The sequence below is a fragment of the Xiphophorus maculatus genome, chromosome 2 (genome assembly GCF_002775205.1).
Source record: "Xiphophorus maculatus strain JP 163 A chromosome 2, X_maculatus-5.0-male, whole genome shotgun sequence".
NCBI lineage: Eukaryota > Metazoa > Chordata > Actinopteri > Cyprinodontiformes > Poeciliidae > Xiphophorus > Xiphophorus maculatus.
Genome location: NC_036444.1, coordinates 30,586,072 through 30,605,789, shown reverse-complemented (window position 1 = coordinate 30,605,789; position 19,718 = coordinate 30,586,072). Strand labels below are relative to the sequence as shown.

Sequence of the window (19,718 nt, the reverse complement as noted above, 5' to 3'; positions counted from 1 at the left end):
TACAACTGAAGAATGCAAGGAATCCTTTTCTGAAATCAAACCACCATGTAACCAAGGCAAATTAACTCCAGTCCACCAGGACCTGAAACAATTTTACTAACTTCTTTACTGAGAAAATTCTGAAAATTAGAGGGTCAAACCCATTACCAATGTTGTGCCTAATCAATAGCAATCTGACCTGTTCACTCCACATCATGACTCCACCCATCCTGCACACAGATTTTCCCAGTCGCTCTAATCAGGCAAGGAGGCTGAGGAGCATCCAGAACAACACCAGAAGCAATTACTCAGGTGTTACCGCACGTGTCTGTTCTTGTGTTGCACCTGAAACTGATGGGAAGTCTGCCTTAGATACAGTATGCATTTCTTATAAAATATAGTTTTTTACATATTTGTTGAAACTGTCACTATGTTGTGACAGCATGGCATGAAAAAATTATTTGCTTGTCTATTTTTCTCCCAGAGGTAAGGGCTAAAAACAACACCCTTCAGCCATCAGACTGCTGAACTCAAGCTGCATCTAATTTGGCTTCATCTCATAAATTATTTAAAAATACATATCTATATATCACATAAATTACTTATTTATTTTATTTGTTTATTCTATTTCTTAATCTGGGACCTGAGTCCGAATTTTGTACCACAAACAAAAAAAAAGAAAGTTTTTTTCATTTTTCATGACAATGAAAAAAATTATTGAATCCCTAAACACATAATGCTTCCTAATTTTAGTTTTAAAAAAAAGTTGCAGAACTTAAATTCACCTTAACAGAAACGGTGAAGATATGTTTTGGTCAGAATCTTACCCCGTTATGGATTTTACTGACAATATATTTTTACGTATCGTATTATTTTGTTAATCTAGCCTAATATCAAACAGGTAACCAGCAATTCCCAAACTAATTAACATATAGTTTCGAAAGAGAACAATAACACGAGGAATAAAAAAAAGTGAGGGAGTTAAAAGCTTACATTGTTAATTTGATCATACAGCTGCCATAAACTTGAATTTTAGCTTGCGTATTTCATTAAGTGAACTGACCAAAGTTGAAAGTAAGGCGTATCTTCTAGCAACAACGTTGAGTACGTCGTTACGGGGCGGTCTAATGATGCCTTTAGGGAAACGTGAAAAACATAAAAGTTGAAATCGGTAAGATAAAAAGAGTCTATGGTAGTTTTTTCCACCATAGCCTTATCACTGTAACTGAACCCCCAACATAACTCAAAGCATATTTTCACCTTCTCAGGAAAGTATGTGCAAGTGTTTGTCTGGTTGAATTTCTGCTTTCTCATTGCATAACAAACACGATGAAATAAGCAAGGCTGCTGACTGATAATTTTTAAGTGTAGCTAATCTCTCACAGGAAGCAAATGTCTTGCGGCCACAAGAGGAAGTAGGCATGCAGCTGATTACTGCATTTTGTGTTTTCAACTTAATCCTTATTTAATCCTTTATCAAAAGTGTTTCAGTATGAAATAGTAGCATCTTGTGCATATAAAACTCTCGATATTCCACAAAAAACAATTACAGACAGTTCGTAATTTAATCACAAAGGAAATGCATTGTAAAGAAAAGCAAAAGTAAATTCTAAAAATGTAAAAGTTATCAAGTCTGGTTGATTACTTCAGCGCTGAAGTTGTCAACCAATTTCTGCATTTTTTATCAAAAGGATTATGAAAGCGAACTTATCCATAGCTCTAGAGAACAATGTCATTTATTTGAAGACTTTCTCTTGCCCACCTTTACGCATCCGTTTCAAAAGTCAAAGTTTACGAGGGGACCTGAAGGCAGCACGAGGATCAAGCTGAAGCAGAGTAAAACTCGCTGCAGCCGAGCAGAAACGCAGTGAACAAGTTAGCTCAACAATGAGATTTTAGTTAATTGCAGCGTTGTCCGGATGTGTAATTATTCATGACTTGTCTTGGTGAACTACTTTCAGGTTAGAATTATCGTGTTATTACCGGAGTCGACACAGAGTTCTGCTTTCTATCGGATAAAACAGGGAGCAAGAAAGGTCCGTTGCGATAGACAGTGCGATTTATAGGCTACATGCATAGACGTGTAATCGTCTCATGGTTCAATGTCCACAACAAAGTCTGCTGAAGAGCTGGACTTCAGACTGCTGTTTGAGGAACACGGTAAACACTCAACAGGTACGTGTCATTTTATCGAGTAGTTAGTTAGCGAAAACTCTTGTCAAGTTCAAGAGATTGTGAGAGTTAACCCAGAAGTCGACAATTTAGGCCTTCAAAATAAAAGTAAAATCAAATGGGGGGCAGGGGGAGTTACAAACCAATGTTCTGAATTTTACCAATTTGATGACTTTTTGAAAGGTGTCCTGATGTCTTATGATGGACCCAATTGCATCAGGCCTGAGAGAATACGTTGAATGAAGTGACAGATTTAACAATAAAAATGAAGAATAAAAACCATAAATCCAGACAAACAAACCAGCAAGGAGAACACTGGCAGAATGCAGGAAAGTGACGGGAGTGGAGGAGAGAATTTGATGAGTGCCTGAGGATGAGGTGCTAAATATTGATGAGGTTGCAAAACCTAGGCTGATGAACTAATGAGTTGCAGGTGTGAGGGGAGAGCAGGAAGCAGGCTGAGGAGACAGAGTACACTGGGAATGAGGAAGTAATTCTAACACTAAAGAATGACTGAACTAAAGAAACATAATGAAACTAGAGTAACTGAGAATAACTAGAAAAAAGATATAAACATAACTAGAAACATTTAGAAGGACTGAGCTAAAGTAAAACAGAAACAGGACTGATCTAAATAAAAGTCAAAGGGACACAGAATAATCAAACTAGAATAAATCAAAACTCAAAAACACTTAACCCGGAACCCAAACAGAAGGCTTGGATATCACCATTAAAGTGTTTATTTGAAATATTTTTGCAAAAAAAGTTGTGTAGTTAAAGCTGGTGTATGTAACTTTTATTCCAGTATTTTTTACATATTTTTTAAACATGTATGATACAGATAATCTGTGAAATAAATTGAGTTCCTCTGCATTCTCCCAGTTGTCCCAGTGCTAACTACAGAAAGACCCAGCTCTGTCAGAAACCACCAATTAAAGCCAGGAGGAGCATTTTTATGTTGTCACTCATGCTTGTGTAGGCGCTGCGCACAACCTCCCTTTTGCTCTCTGCTATGCTGTGAATCCTCTGGCTAGTTAGCATAGCCACTGAGCCACTAAATGGCTTTCCTGGGACAGTAAGTTGTGTCTCTGCCATTAGTACATTAAGCAGGTTGTACATGAGGTAGGTTGACAGTGCTTAGACCCGTCTGATTGGTTGTTTTTGACCGGGAGCTGTGTATATTGGCAATAGTAGTATTTAAGGTTGGGGGATATTGGCAAAATTTTCCCAACTGATAGTCCATATCCTTATGTCCATATGGCGTTAGGTGATATATTCACGGTATTCTGTGGCGATGTTGGAACTTTTTGGGGGGGGGCAGAATAATGGAAACATGCAGGACATTTTTCTTGCTAATTTTTTTAATTTGCACATTCTTTGCTTTTCAAAAGTAAACTATCACAGCTTTCACGGTTAGTTAGCTGGAATTCAGGCAATGGATCCACTCTTTCTGTCCTGTGCACAACCCCTTTATTTTTTTCTGGGACAAGCACCTTGGTACTAACGTAATTTGTGACTGATTCTAATACATTTGTAATTGAAATGTCAAGAAACCACAATGCATCTATAAAACACATTACATACTGCGGGAAATGCATTACCCAAGTTCTGCCTTTCAGTAGCAGGTATGAGTAGACAGATCATCAGACATGGCCAAGATGATGGTCTAGATTTAAGTTGCCTGCAATATCTGCAAAATATAAAGTTCCCTTCACTAAGTTCAAGTCTGAACTCATATGGAAAATGACTTGAACGTAGTAAAAATGTTTTTTTCTTTTATTTAGTTTTTCTTTGGAGATTTTTAAGTTTAAATTTCAGCTTGTTGAACTGGTTCAAAGAAATAACTTTGTTTACTAGCTTGTTAATTAAACATTTATAAGTCTATATTGCCTTAATAGACAGTGTTTAAGAAATGAAAGTGTAGTTGTAAAACTGTGATGTGAAATGCAATGTGGTCAAAAATTTAGGTGCACCCAGTGCAAGAAGCTGGTCTAGAGCTCTGGTCGATGTGGTTACATGACATAGCCAATTATGAAATGACATGATGCACTCATTAGGCTACAAGTGTTCTTAACATGAAACTGAAACTGCAAGTACTTAAATTTGGGTACTGGTGGCAACGTGGTTGAGGAATTTCTGCAGAATGACTGGATTAAAAGTGTGTTGTAAAAGTCTTCACTGTGAAAGGGGTGCCGATAATCTGTCTTAGTCACTAAAAACAAATTGTCCTGACAGTTTTGATTATTTGCGTCTCGTACACTTAGTTGTGAATGGAATATAATGTGTCAAGTTGATCTGGTTATGGTCTATCTCTGGTGTTGCTGGAATTGACACAAAACAAAAATTTAAAAATTGATACTTACCCTAAGAAAAATACTCAATGCCATTTTTGATAGCACACCAACTGTTTTTTTTGCACAGAGCAAAAAATATGATTAACTTTCTTAATTAGACTAAAGATAAAAGCATCGATGAGTTTCTCTAGATCTTGCTGGGACAGTAGTCCTTTAATCCTGGAAACATTCTTCAGGTGATAGAAGGTCGACTTTGTAACTGGCGAAAGAAGTTTTGATCATCATTTCCCAGAGGAGGTAGGAGGAAAACTTTGCGTGCCTCTGTTAAAAAAAAAAAAAAAAAAAAATTGTTTTTATTTGGCTCAAGCAGCCTTGATTTGAGAGTGGTAAGGCAGGAAAGTAAGTAATGAAAAGAGGGAGAAGAAATACAGCAAAGGTCATCATTCCAGGATTCTAACTTGTGACGTCTGTGTCAAAGACTAAGTCCTCCATACATGTTTTGCTTTACTAATACTCCACCACAGCACCCCTTTGTGCCTCTTAGCAGTAGTCTTATCCCACCTGGTGGGACAGAATATGTCCTGGGCAAAACCGCAGAGTGTCTTTTTGAGGGAAACATTCTTAAAATCCCATAATGCAAACCTTAACGTGTCAGAAGAAATAAATTGAAGTCTCTGCACAATATCATAAATAGTACTTGCAGATGATGTGTTAAGTTTGGGTAAATACAACAGTAATGAAAAGCTGCAGGAACTCACAGGGCAGATAAGAGGGTTTGCAATGACACTGATAGAAGTTACACATCAAGTGTGCAGATGCGCTCTCTGAGCCACTGAAGTACAGGATCTCTTTTAGATGTAAAGACACACACTGCCCCCTGTGTGTCCCTCACTACCTCCATGTTTGAGTCCAGCTGGTGCATGCCTGAAGCCACTACTGACAAGCCTTCATCGTCATCATGCTCTGTGAGCCAGGTTTCAGTGAACACCATCATATGCCATCATACAAGTAGCTTACTTTAGAAAAAAATATTTTGTAAATAAAGCAAAATTCAATAAATGAAATAATAAATAAACCAGCAAAGATAAGATATGTTGAAAATGCTTTTAACATTTGAAGTTAACCTGATGTACATATGTTTGGACTGTGACAGGCAGCCACAGGATCCAGAGCGAACCCTCTCTGTGTTCACACCCTGAGCACTTTCCACCGCAATGCAACACTGTTAACTACTATCTGTCTGTCAGACAAAAGTGCAATTAAAAATTTTATAAAATGAAGAAAAAAGGAAAATGTTATTATCTGAAGGAGCATTTCTTATTCTTCTCTTCTAACTATTCAGGTGAATGGATGAACAAATAAGTAGATGAGTCGATAAAGCCAAGAGGAGCACGTCTGTCTCTAGGCTGCCTGTTTTTCAGGTTCTCTGCAGTGAACCAGTGTGACACCCAGCATGTCTGCTGGCTGGTTTTACTTCCTGGTTTTCTAACTACTTTGTGGCACCCACCTGGTTTAGGATGTTACCTCCCGCCGCTGTTTTTCCCCTTCTGTCTCGCATAATATCTAAAACATGGTACGTGGTTCTCAATTCTGGTCCTCAGGGACCTCTGCCCTGCCAACTTTAGATGTGTCTCTGTTCCAGAACCCCTGATTTAAAAAATGGAAGAAGCCTTTTAATCACTTTCTGATTTAAGTCATCAGTGTGACAGAAGGGAAGCATTTATACATGCAGGGCAGTGGCCCCTGAGGACCGGAACTGAGGAACACTGACCCAACAGGAGGAGGTTTGCTCTTCTCCATGCCGAGCTTATTTTACCCTGCAAAGTGAGGGTTATGCGTGAAGCAGTGGAGCTGGTGAAGCAGATCACAGTTGGTGCCTTAACAACACCTTTTTTGCATACACACATATTTTGCATACATTATGTGGTGTGTGTGAGACTGTTTAAAAAATACCTACCAGGATAGCATAGCCTTCAGACAAAACTGGTATATTTATTAGACAACATTCAACTATGAAGATGTTCCCAAACTTGAAATTAATAATTGTAAGAAAAAGTAATGCGTTACATTTTTTTCCACATCAGATTGATCCTTTTGGGAGTGCGGATCATTTTAAGCAACTGCATCTGATTTTCTTACAGGCTCTTTGAAAATGTGAAAATTCTTTAAGTATATTTTTCTTCTTCTTAAGTGGGAAGGAAAAGTCTGTTGGAACAATGAAGGTCCTGAATGATTTATTAATAAAATATAATTCTAGAAAATCAGTAGCTATTACCAGAGTATTGATTATGTGTCATGGTAAAAATCCTTGTCCTTTGTTAAGGTTAATCAGAACCTGGATCTACATGTACATCCCACAGTGGGAGTGAATGTTAATTTTTGAAGAGGTTATACTTAATTAATGGAGATTAACACATTAAACTCCCAATCCAAGAATAAACATATCAAGAAATTGAGGTAGCAGTAGTTGCTACAATACTTGATTTAATTTTGAGATTCATTATTTTTGAACATTTGATTGTACTTTGTCCTACTTCACAGCTTTAGCTCTGGATGTGAAGACATCTCCCTCCACTCAGGCTCTCACTGAGCAGCTCTGTAGTCCGGAGCTGCAGAGCCACCTTCCATGTTTACCTGGTACAGTTGACTACGATCATGCTGACGGTCTGTCTCACGGACCCTATTGTGGCCTCCAGCAGAACTTCAGGGCGTTTGATTGCCCAAGCATTGAAATCACTTCCATTGCTCATAATCATATCGAGCCTGGCAATGACCTGGAGGTTTTGCCACTGGGTGGTGCAGAAGGAGGTTATCCTGAGCCACTGTGGACCAGAGATCAGCTGTACTTGCCTCTGGATGCCTGCTATCGTGAAACTGCGCTCAGTCAGAGTCCCTGCAGCAGCCTCTCCTCTAGAAGCTGGATGTCTGACCTGTCATCCTGTGAATCATTCTCCCATGGTTATGACGATGTGGAGGGAGAGTTACAAGACCCTGCACTCCTAGCTCTGGGGTCACCAGGTTGCAGGGGTGGAGCTTTTGGGGTGGAGCTTTGGCAGCAGAAGTACCAGCATCCGTCAGCCTTCAATCCAGTGTTGTCACCCTATCAGTCACCCCGACAGTCACCTTGTCACTCCCCACGCACCAGTGTCACAGAGGAGAACTGGCTGAGCCGCCGGCCCACCTCCAGGTCAGTCAGCTTCACCTCCATATGGAAATCCATTATGCAGTATTCATAATTACCCTCTCTGTTGTACTTGGGTAAGGATAGATTTAATGCGATTGTGATTTTAATTGTGATTTGTTTTTTTTTTTCCAAACAATTGTATTGCATAGGTTTTTTTATTCATTACTAGTAGTATTCTTCATGAAGCATTGTCTAAAAAGTATTTAACAAAATACAGTTTTTTTAAATACAAAGAATGATTTGATTCAAGTTAAAAAAGCTTTCCATAAAACATCTGACCCTATGTGAATTATAATTGGCTCCCTAGTAAAAAGTTGTCTTAAATTTGATCAAAGTGGCTTTCACAAGATGTCTTAAAAAGTCTTAAATTTGATTTTCCTAAACTAGCAGATACCTTGTGCATTACACTGGAACATCTGATACGTATAAATATAGACACTAGTTAATGTGGCGTATGGATTTACATCCCACAGTGGGAGTGAATCTGTTAATTTTTGAAAGGGTTATTCCTACACGTTAAACTCCCAAGTCAAGAATAAACATGTCAAGGAACTGAGGCAGCCGTAGTTACTACAGTTAATTTTGAGATTTGAAAAATAATTGCCTCCTAAGTAAAAGGTTGTGCCTCATCTGTCAGGATTAACTGCCAATCACAATTATGTAAGGTATTAAACAGTGGTGCTAAAAGTTGGCCCCTGAGGGCCGGCATCCTGCATGTTTTAGTTCTCTCCCTGGTTTAATGCACCTGGATCAAATGATGGCTCATTAGAAGGCCTAAGTCATGCTGAGGTTGATACTACCATCAGGTTGGGAACTGAAACACATAAGATGCCGGCCCTCGAGGACCCACTTTGGGCACCGTTGGTCTTAAATCTGATCAAAATAACTTTTAAAAGATGAGATAAAATGTCAGCAATAAGCGACAGAAAGTCTTTTATATCCTTCTGGATTTGTTTTGAATTATATCTTTATTGAGGAGTGTGATTTGGGATCTTTTCAGGTCACCTAAGCCAGGTTAGATTTTATAATTGTTAATATTGTTGATTAACTGACTGCTTCCATTATGAACTTCTGACTTTCCCTTACAATTTATTAAGACCCATGCTTGAAATATGAATCACACCAATGTTCCACACAGTTATTTTGAACCAGCATTGCTATTTATGCCTGTATGAAAAATCTATTCATCTATTAAAAGAATACCTTTCTCAAAAACAGAAATCATTTGAGAGCTTTAAAATTTGGTAAATAATAAATTTCCTTTCACAGGCCATCATCCAGACCAACATCCCCTTGTGGAAAGAGACGCCACTCCGGTGCTGAGCCCCATGCTCGCTCACCCTCTCCTCATCACTCACCAAGCCCCACTCCAGGCACTTCTCCACGGGGCAGTGTGACTGATGACACATGGGTGGGAAGCCCCGCCTCTGCCCTTGGCTCACTCCTCATTTCTGGATGCCAGGAGCTTGACGTTCCTTCCAAAACCAGGAGGACAACTGGTAGCCACCTTGGCCTCTTGATCGGTCAGGGAGAGCCTGGTCTGGACACCTACCAGGACTCTCCTAGCGAGGAGGTCAAAGAAAAACCCGGCCTTGCTGAGCTTTACCTTCAAGTGCCTTCCCACTACAGCTGGGCTAAACCTAAACCTGGAAATGCCCCGTTGTTCCGGTTAGAGCGAATGATTTGCAAATCTGATTTCTCCTTCCTTCTTTTCTTTTCCCAGAGAGGTTAAGTGCAGAGAGCAGACCAATTTACTTTTAGAATTATTGTTTTGTTTTTTTTAGTGAATAAAAGACATCATTGTGTGGACATAAGATCCAATTGAACTGGGCCAGTTATTGTTGGCTTATTGTTAAGAGTGCTACTTAAAGAACAAATTACTCATTACTAGTCATTATTAGTATCTCGTTGGTGTGAAAGTTAATTTCTCAGTGAGACAGAGGATTCTGGAGAAACTTTGACCAATGGTTTATTAGGCTGTAGCAGTCCCATTGTTTTGGCTTTTTTATGAGAAAGTTTGATGTTTCAAACAATCAGATTCTTCTATGTGTCTTTTCTCCAGGGGCTTATCGCCCCCTCCACTGGACTGGCCTCTGCCCAACCAGTATGATCTCATTGAGTTGAAGTTGGAGGTTCAGCCGAGGTCCTATCACAGAGCACATTATGAGACGGAGGGCAGCAGAGGATCGATCAAGGCAACTACTGGAGGACATCCTGTTGTCAAAGTATGTCTTTTCTCATCACTTTTTTGTTCAATAGGATTTGACAGCCCAATTCAGGTGTGACCAAGTCCAATCCTCGAGAGCTACTGCCCTGCAACCTTTGCATCCCTGCTCCAACACACCAAGTCAAAAGGCTGACTTCTCTTACCAGCAGAAACTCTACTCTGCAGAGTCCTGCTAATGAGCCATTCATTTGATCCATGTGTGTTGGAGAAGGAATGCTTCTAAAAGTTCAATCTGAGTATCAAAATGGGGAAGAAAGGAGATTTATTATGTGATATACAGAATAAATCTGAGGGGATTGAGTAGTGGACATACTTTATTCTAAGTGGCTGATCTAATTTCCCCACAAAACAGACCTGCTTCTTTTTCAGAAAAGTTATTTTTGAAGTTGCATTAAAAATGTATTTTGGTACCAAAACAGGACATGTAGCAGTAAATTTACATTTTATGTCCTTACTTGTGATAAAGAATATTTTGACTCCATGGCTTCCTCTACATTTATAGATAATATTCTTTAATAATTTAAAGAATATTTTAAAATATTTTTTAAAATACAGAATATTTTAAAGCCAAAATATTTTTTTATTTTGGCTTTAAAGAATATTGGTGTGACAGAAAAGTGATTAACTGCACTGAGCTGCATCTTCTTCAGCTTGACTGAAAGTTTGCCTGCTTAAACAAAATTGCAGGTTCCATCTCTCATTTTCTTCTGAAAATACCTGTTAAATAAACAAATAAAACAGCTATTGCATATTGTCACAATGAGACCTGTTCACTTCAATTTTCTTAGATAAAAACACAGCATCAATCAGTGTAAAGTTCTCAAAGAAGTGTGTGCCACTCAAAATCACCTTCATTTGAACACTAGACCTAGTTGCAGATGAATACAGCTCTGCTTCAAGTTTTCACCAATCCAACTTCCATAAAACTTTTGGAGCACCACAAATGTAATTTTCAGCTCGCTGACCAAATAGGAACTTTCTTTAACTATGTTTTTATGTTATGTCTATTATTTGTTTAAGCTATACTTCCAAATGGAATTTGGAAACATATAGCATGTTCAAATCAGTTTTGTAGCATGTTGAGCTTTTGTTATAGAACTAACCATTTCTGAATAGTAGGCGTTTAACAAAATCCCTAAAAAAAAATTAATAATATATTCTATTTTCCTGCCATCTGTGCAAAAATGATTGTTTCCCAATTATTTATCAGATTTCTTTCTGTCTGCAGTTGATTGGATACAGTGAGCAACCAGTCCACCTGCTGGTGTTCATTGGTACTGCAGACGACAGATACCTTCGTCCTCACTCCTTCTACCAGGTCCACCGAGTCACAGGAAAGACAGTCAACACTGTCTGCCAGGAGAAAATAATGAGTGGCACCAAAGTCCTGGAGATCCCTTTGCTTCCAGGGAGCAACATGTGTGCCAGGTATTAGAGGCAACCTCACCATACTGGGATTTAGTGGGGGGTGTTCATCTTTTTAGGTCAACTTCAAACCCCAAAACATATTTCTGCACTTGCTATCAAAGATTCCTTACCAAAATGTCCCAGGGAAAACTTTGCACTCATGCATGCTGTTAATTATATCTGTTGTAAACCATGACTTTGATGAATATGACCTGCAGTTACATTTTAGTAAAATATATAGTCAGTATGTCAGCTTGAGTAAATGATTTTTTAAAGTTAAGTATTCTCTTTAGCAATAATTGTTGGAGTTGTACCATCAGAAATTGATGGTAGCTGTGCACCATATCAAAATATACTAGTTAAATACAAAATGTTGTTAAAAAAAAGACTATTTACAAGAAGTAAAAAAAAAACTGTGCAAAGAATGAGGATGTACAAATGACAGCAGGAATGTTTGAAATGAGGAAAGCTGAACAAAGATAGAAAGAAATGTTCATAAGTTAATTAGACTGTAACAAGTTAGACTGTAACAAGAGCCATAATGCATATGCCATTATGCACATGCAGCCAGAGGCGGTCCCAGTCTGTTTGGTGACCTGGGCGAACCACCTTACTGGCCAGCCCTCCTGTAAGTTGTTCAATAAGAGGAGATGGGGGGGGCAGTTTGCATCAAGCACTGTTTACATTCTGAGCCTCTGGTTGATGGAGGGGGTGAACCACCTGCTGCGCCACAGCAGGTGGTGATGGACAACAAAAACGTCTGCCACAACCTCTATTTGCAATACCCGAAAGTTCTTGTTTGGATTCCAGAAGAGCCTAGTATACAACTCCAAAGATTTTTCTTTTTTTGCTATAAGTCAGAGGACGAATTGAAGTTAGAAAATTGCTTTAGATTTAGAAAGAACATACTTTATTTCTGTTTTTTACATAGCATTGACTGTGCTGGCATCCTGAAGCTGCGGAATGCTGATATTGAGCTGAAGAAAGGCGAGACAGATATTGGACGGAAGAACACGAGAGTCCGAGTTGTATTTCGAGTGGCCGTGCCTCAGCAGGACGGACAGATGCTCTGGCTGCAGACAGAGTCTATTCCTGTGGAGTGCTGTGAGTGGACTGAAGTGCAGTTGAAACTAGATATTTAGATAAGCTGTGTACACAATCAACTATTCAATCAAATTAAACTTTCCTGTTTTACGTGAGTTATAATGACTAACATTGTTTACTTTTACCAAACACCAGATGAGCAAGAGAGATTTTTTATGCTTTCTTCAAATCGAGAAGTTTACATTGTCCAAGATTTTCATGCAGGGAATAGTTTAGGAAAGCCCAGATGATGGATGGTTTTGTCTGGTTCTTAACTACCGAGTTAAATGGACCGACAGCTGTGTCAATGTATTTTACAGCACACCTACTGTTTTTTGGGTGATATGGAAGAAATAATGAAATCAGGCTAGATAACGTGAAGAGAACATAAGTCTACTTCATCTTCACATTTTTAACAAGAGCACATCTACAGTATATATTCAAGCAAATAGTTGCAAGTATAAACAGCATTGGAGTGTCCTGCCATTATGCTTTTTTTGGAAGGAAATAGTTGTGATCTAGAAATAAATGCATTTTATACATGTACACTTCCCCCAGTGAAGACGGTGCCAGGAAATGTATCTAACAAAACTATCTAACAAACTCTCATTTGTTTTGCATTTAGCAAGTAAAAGTAATTGCTAATGACTGTTTTATCTGAGCTGCAGTCAGCTAAACAAGACAAGTTATGTGTAATTTAATCTCAGACAGTGAGATAAAAAGTTGTTTACCCTACCAACTTTATTTATAGAGGACTATAAGAACCCACAGGACCAATGTGCGGTACACAGTCAGTGCAGTATGTACAGTATCTGTTTATAAAATATATATTAATATTGGTTTTCAACTGCATATGAACATTTTGGTTTGGTATTAAACAACATATTATGCTATACCTTGTATAATGAGTAAATAATTCCTTATTATAAGTAACACCAGAAGATGTAATAAATGACATATTTCCACAGATGTTCAAAAGTAGTCCTGGCTGACAGTTTACTTTTTGAGAAAATAGAGCTGCTATTTTTACTACTGATGATGCACAGGAACGTCTGAAATCTTAAACTAACCTGTTTTCCAGCCCAGCGATCAGGTCAGGAGCTTCCTCAGGTGGAGAGTTTCTCTCCTACCAGCTGCTTTGTGGACGGAGGAGAAGAGCTGCTAATCACAGGAACAAACATGTCTGCACAATCTAGAGTTGTTTTCGTTGAGAAGGGGCCTGGTAAGATCCTCTTATGTTCATCAATGTGTGTTTTCATCATGTCTCTTTTCACTAACATTAATCAGCATTGTAAATGCATTGAACTTTTAGATGGAAGACCACAATGGGAAGTAGATGCCAGAGTTCTGTCTGACAAAAGTAATGAAGTAAGTACAAAACAGTTTATTTGAATGGCTGCATTAGTAGGAATATTTATTGATATTTATAGCCCATATAAAGGTTTAAAGGAATTTGTAGTATGTGAAATGTATTTTGTATAAACGTGCAGGTTTATACATTGCAATTAGCAATTTATACATTGCAATTAGCACACAGCGTGTGCTCCATTCATTAACTAGTGAACTATTTTGATTACAACTGAACAGTGACTTCAACACAGTATATCATGATCGAGACTCCTGAGTTTGGATCTCATATTTATTTGTTTTTGTTTTAGTCGAGGATCACGGTGGAAATTCCCCCTTATGTTAAGAGGACAGCGTCTCCTGCCCAAGTCCAGTTCTATGTTTCAAATGGGAAGAGAAGAAGAAGCCTGATGCAGAGCTTCACTTACCTGCCTGGAATCAGAGGTCCCCATCAAGCTGCTCCTGCAGTTAAACAGGAGCTCTGGGGGTCCCAGCACATCTTCTGTCCAGAGCCCAGCCTGTCGCCTTCCCATGATGCCGTGCTCAGGCCAGATGTAGCTTATGATCCATACAATCTCCCACTGCATGGTCTTCCTTCCCAAAACTCCTCCCATCTACACCATCCTCCTGCTATCACGCGTTCCCTTGAAGCATCATTATTGTTGCCTCAAATGTCTTCTGCACCATGTCAGATCATGACTCCACTTCCAAATCAAGGTTTGACATCAGTGCAGATAGGCACAATTGATGCACAGGCACCTTCTCCCCCCATCCAAACTCTAAACCTCTCTCATCATACCTCTGCTGGCGGTCCTCCAAGAAAACAATCTGAAAGTTCCAAGAGTACTTTGAAAAGCTCTCTGGACGCTCACAAAGATTTCCTGCTGCACAACCCAGGAGAAGTTCTGAGTGTCAAGAAAGAACCGGAGGAGCAGCCTATTCTAGGATCTCTGGGCTTCCAGGAAATCACACTGGATGACGGTAAGACGCAAATTAAAGCACTGGCAACCTCTAGAATATTTATTATCACGCTATGTAAAAGTTTACATGATCAGATTTTCACTAGTTTGACCCTTTACAACAGTTTCTCTTCTATATAAATTACAGTTAGGGGGTGAAGCTTTGTGGCTTCCCAAACCACAGTTCATGGCATTTCCTGAATAGCTTGCTGTCTGTAAACAATAGCTTTAACTAGACCAGTCTGGTTCTAATTAGAAGCAACAGCAACTGGCTGTCCTCGAACCAAATTATATGTGCATCAAACCTATTTGTGTTCTTAAAATGCAATCTCCATTTCCAGCCAACCCCCAAAAATCCCACCAAATAAGATAAATACTTTTTGAAGTATAGGAGAGTTTGAGCTTCTGTATATTTTTTCCTTTTTAATTTGTTGATTAATAAGCCCATTACATGAGTTACCAGCTAGATTTAATTCAGAAACACACCCTTGGTTTCTAGGGTGAGGATCAGAACCTGCCTATTATCCTGTGAACTACAGCCTCTCCTTACAAACAGTAAATGTTTTTTACTGTCAGATTTATGTTGACTTTGAGATGTTTAGCTCTTAAAAAGCTAACTCAGACTTACTTTATCTTATCTTTCCTATCATTGCTGAAAACTTTCCAACTAACAAGGTGACACCAGGGCTGTGCAGAGACCTATGGAGAGGCAGGGGCTTAAATTTAAAAAAGGGGCACATCGAACAAAAACTCCGTACAACAACATATTAGTCCTATATTAATCAAGAATCTAATTGGATCCTACTATATCATTGCCATCATGCGGGGAAATGCAAAGCAAATATAGTGTATATTTTCCCCAACAGGTATAAAGTTTCTGTTTCTGCTGCTGACAGTCCTGGAGGGCTGAGCTGATATGATACTGTAGCTGTTAAACAGACCAGAGGAGAGAAAGTCGCTGGTTAAGAAAGTTATGAAATAAGCGAAATTCCTTCCATTTTACTAATTAAGCCCAAATAATATCTATTTAACCTCTAGAACAACCTGGCTGCAGACTGATTTATAGATCCAAAAAGCTCAAAAGGGCTAACTCTATATAATAGTTTGATGTTAGCACCTCTAAAACCTAGAATTATAAGACTGGAATATCAAGGCAAAGAAAACTCAGTAGCTGCTGGTAGGGGCCATTCAGGGGCCTCCAGACATTCAGGGGCCTCCAGACACTCAGGGGCCTCCAGACATTCAGGGGCCCCTAGAAATGGTTTAATTGTAACACAGACCATAGATCTAAACCTGTAGCATCATTTATAGAGAATAACAATGTTATTACATTTTATTTAATGCATCAGCTTTGAAAAATAAATAGTACATTTAGGATTTAATTAGGAAGTTTACTTTGTAAAAGTTTAAAGAATCATCTTGATAGTTTGATTGTTGTGTTACCATGGCTACAATATGTTGTAGCCATGGTACACGGTGTTCCATGGATTATAGGCCATGGTGTTCTTTGTGTTTGAATTGGGTTTGTTCACAAATACATCAGAGCAAATAACCAATAATCAGTGATTGATTTTAAACTCTGCCAATAAACCTGGTCTCCCTCTCACAGATTCACCTGATCTATATTTCAACATGTTAGCGATGCTGAGGTTCTTAGTAGGACGTGTTCCGGGTGGGGGGTGGTTCTGTCTAAGGCCCCATATAACCTTGAGCCGGCCCTGCATGAACAGCTGCTGCGAAGCGCATCCCTGGAATCTACCTGAAATCCCCCGGTGGCCCCTATGTCAGTCCTCCGATGCTTTGGAGATATTTTGATTCATTTCATTGTGGCATGTTTGGCTTTTTGCTGCGGTTCTAATTATTGCTACAATGTTTTCTGATGTTTATTTTGTGAACTCCAAATGGGCCGAATCTTCCTTTAACACTTGAGGTTCTGCAATAACTTCTATTTACAGCCGCGAACCTCCAGCCCAGATCCTGTCAGCAGTGGCTTTAAACTGCCTGGTAGAAACGTTAAGGAGAAGCAGAGCGAACAGAGAGCAGGTGGTACCAGGTGGTATCGGGGCTTTGATCTGTGTTGCTACTCGCGGTGACAGTCGGTACCGTGTCTTATATCAGGATGTCTGATTTAAAGACAGATATTCTTTCTATCTGTCGGTGGACTGACTGAGACAGCCTGTAGTGAACCGGACATTCAGCAGAATGAAGAAGTTAAAGTCAGAAGTTTTCTCTGCAGCTGAAACATTTCTGTGTTTAGGGGCGAGGCGGGTTTTGTCCCGCTATTGCAAGGACGATTATAAAAATATAAATAGAAACAGTTTTTCTAACATCAACATCAGACTATGTTTTTATTCACAAACCAGTGTATGAAAAAATATTCTTGCCCATAATTTGATAGTTAGAGGACACAGATCTGCCTCCCTCCTCCTCACCATGGACCCGATGTCTGAACAACATGGAGGCTCTGAGAGTCATTATTAGACTGAGGGCAGCCAGACTAGTTTATTTCTACTAAATTATTATATTTAGCTAAATATTATTGCTGAGGGGCACAAACAGGCCTTCTGACATACAGATTAAAAATTTAAAAAAAAAATTTTTGAAAAAAAAAAAAAACAAAACTCAAAAAGGGCACTAGGGCAGGGGCTCAAGCCCCCCCGCACATGCCTGGGTGAAATTGAGACAAACTGAGTTTTATGTGGCAATTTGGATTGAAGGAGAAGGAGTTTGCAGTTTCAGACTGCATAGTGTGATCAGATTTCCTTGCATCACAAAAATGAGGGAGAAGAAACTTCAACTTTTAAAAATGAGGAAGTAGCTCCTCCACCTACTCCATTGTTCAGGTGTTCATCCATCCATTTGTTTGCTGTTTTTTCTTAGAAAACATTTTTTTAAAATAACCTCATTTTTTAAATCTTTCTCCTGATGAAGATTATTTTATTTTGTCAAACTTCAATCCACTTGCTGGAAGAAAAAAAATTACTTTCAAGTAGGCTAATGAGGAATTATCTATGATATCAGATTGGATTTCAAAAATAGCACGTTTCATATTTCTGTTACCTAATTTATTCCTGCCTGCTCCCTGAAGCATGTGTATTGCTGGTTATTTCTGAGTGATCTGAGCTAAAATTAGCTGTGTCTGCTGTTTGCTGCTGTGCATGATGCTGATGGGTTCTGTTGTGGTGCTGGTTGGCACCAGCTGTCCTCCTGACCTCTGTCTATAAGCCCGGTTCCCAGCTGCCATTCAGTCGGACTATGAATCTCAGCAGCTGCATGTCTGTTTTGGGACGCTACTCAAGTATTCACTGAGGCATGCTGGGAGCTTTCAGTATCAGAATTACTGTAACATAAATAGATATATAGATATAATAGATACATTCCAACTGATAAACAGCTCAAACCATTTTCTATATGAGATCTTGCACCATGTGTTTGTATATTTTTTGTTTTAACTTTGTAGACCAGCCAGCTATCATCCCTCAGAAATAATTTCTAAATTTGTCTCAAATTTTGACAATGTTTGTTTCGTCTTGCAGTGAACGAGATTATCGACAGAGACATTGGCACATTGAGCAGCTGTGTGCAGACTGACCAGCATGACCAGTTCCAGCAATACACCTGGGAGCACAGTTCCAGCAGCCCCTCTGGGCCCTTCCATGGAGACCCTCAGTAGTTTCAGAAGACAGTTCCTTCATCGGATGGTCACGTTTGCACAAAGTTCTCCAAACTGATCTTTAAGTGCCTGAAAACCAGTCAGTAGCCTTTGAGGAATCTGTAGCTTATTTTATTTGGAGTTCTGTTCCTTATGTTTCTCAGGAATTTTAGAAAACAAGCAGTTTGTACCTCACAGTCAAACCAAAGATTTTATTTGATGACTGAATTGGAGAAATTGTAAAGTGGGAAAAAGTAACTGTAATCTGATTTCAAAGTCATATTATAACTTTAATGTCATTACCAATTTTAAAGTTGCACAAAAAACACATTTCTTGAATTTTGACAGGGCCAGTAAGCTTAAAAAGTTATTTTTGATCCCTGGTTCTGATCCAGAAATGCTTTGCCATGGCACCGTTTGCCATGGCTTTGTTTTATTTTTCTCTTGCTGATGTTAATGATGTTCAACCTGAATTCCTGTGGTGTGACTTTTTAAGATACTGAAATATATTGTGAGGTTGAAGTAAAAATAAAGAATACTTAACTGAGAATAATTAGATAAACTTGTCTCCACACTTTCCCATGTTTCTCTATAGGACCTTTTCAAAACTGACAGGCTTTGTGGAGACCAAACCCTGGTCCAAAATATCAACTGTATGATTTTGACATACACTCCAATTGTTTTAAAAAGTAATTATTTGACTTTTGCTAAGAACTCTTTTGCGTTTTCCTGCTCATTTCCTGTTTTGCCAGTTGCTGTGTTTTCCCTTCGTAGGAAGTCGGGGTGTAAATGGGGCAACGGGTGTGTGGCTCCTCAAACCTACTATTGAAAACTCGTAGAGAGTCTGTTCACTCAGGTATGGGTTAAGATGTTTACAAATGGAATCTATGATGAGGTTTGGTTGCCACTAAAAAATAATGTATAAATAATCACCATGCGCTCTTTAGTGACGTAACATATGCGTATCTATATTATTTCTGCTCTTCCTGTTCTGTGCATTCTATCTACTCCATCTATTTGTGTGCAAGTGGGTATCATGACAAAATCATTTCTAGGCAACTCTCCATCTTTAGCATGTCGTCATTCTAATAATATGCGTTTGTTGGAGAACTAGATAGTTCATAGCATAAGCTCAGCAGATGTTCCACCAGATGTTTTCTAATTGCTGCTGCTAGTTTGAAGGAGCCGAGTGGCGGGGACAAAGGGTGCTCTGTGTTGCTCAACTTGGAAACTGCAGCTCTGAGGAAGAGCTGCGTCTGGAAGGCGGCGATTTCTCAAACATGCATGAAAGAATGAAAGCAACACTCCAGGTATGTTTATGATGAGGAAATAACATGATGTAAAGTTCAAAAAAGACAATTTTACATAATGCTACCCCTTTAGGTAATAAGACTTACCTAATAATTGTGCCAAC

At 39.0% G+C, this 19,718-nt stretch overlaps 1 protein-coding gene across 1 annotated transcript; it reads left to right on the top strand.

The window, feature by feature from the left end:
• The first annotated feature begins 1,766 nt into the window (after positions 1 to 1,766).
• Positions 1,767 to 19,655, top strand: LOC102223251 (nuclear factor of activated T-cells, cytoplasmic 3-like). Its single transcript, XM_005814686.2, has 10 exons — positions 1,767 to 2,154; positions 6,987 to 7,632; positions 8,899 to 9,297; positions 9,692 to 9,854; positions 11,085 to 11,284; positions 12,195 to 12,367; positions 13,428 to 13,568; positions 13,659 to 13,714; positions 14,005 to 14,674; positions 18,189 to 19,655. The coding sequence occupies exons 1-10, from the start codon at positions 2,082 to 2,084 to the stop codon at positions 18,323 to 18,325; spliced, it is 2,658 nt and encodes an 885-aa protein (XP_005814743.1). The 5' UTR covers positions 1,767 to 2,081; the 3' UTR covers positions 18,326 to 19,655.
• The last annotated feature ends 63 nt before the right edge of the window (positions 19,656 to 19,718 follow it).

Excerpts from the sequence above, each read along its gene's own strand:
- LOC102223251 (XM_005814686.2), top strand. The coding sequence starts at position 2,082 with ATGTCCACAACAAAGTCTGCTGAAGAGCTGGACTTCAGACTGCTGTTT. Across the intron at positions 9,855-11,084 it reads GAGGACATCCTGTTGTCAAA|TTGATTGGATACAGTGAGCA; the intron begins GTATGTCTTTTC and ends TTCTGTCTGCAG. Across the intron at positions 11,285-12,194 it reads GGGAGCAACATGTGTGCCAG|CATTGACTGTGCTGGCATCC; the intron begins GTATTAGAGGCA and ends TTTTTTACATAG.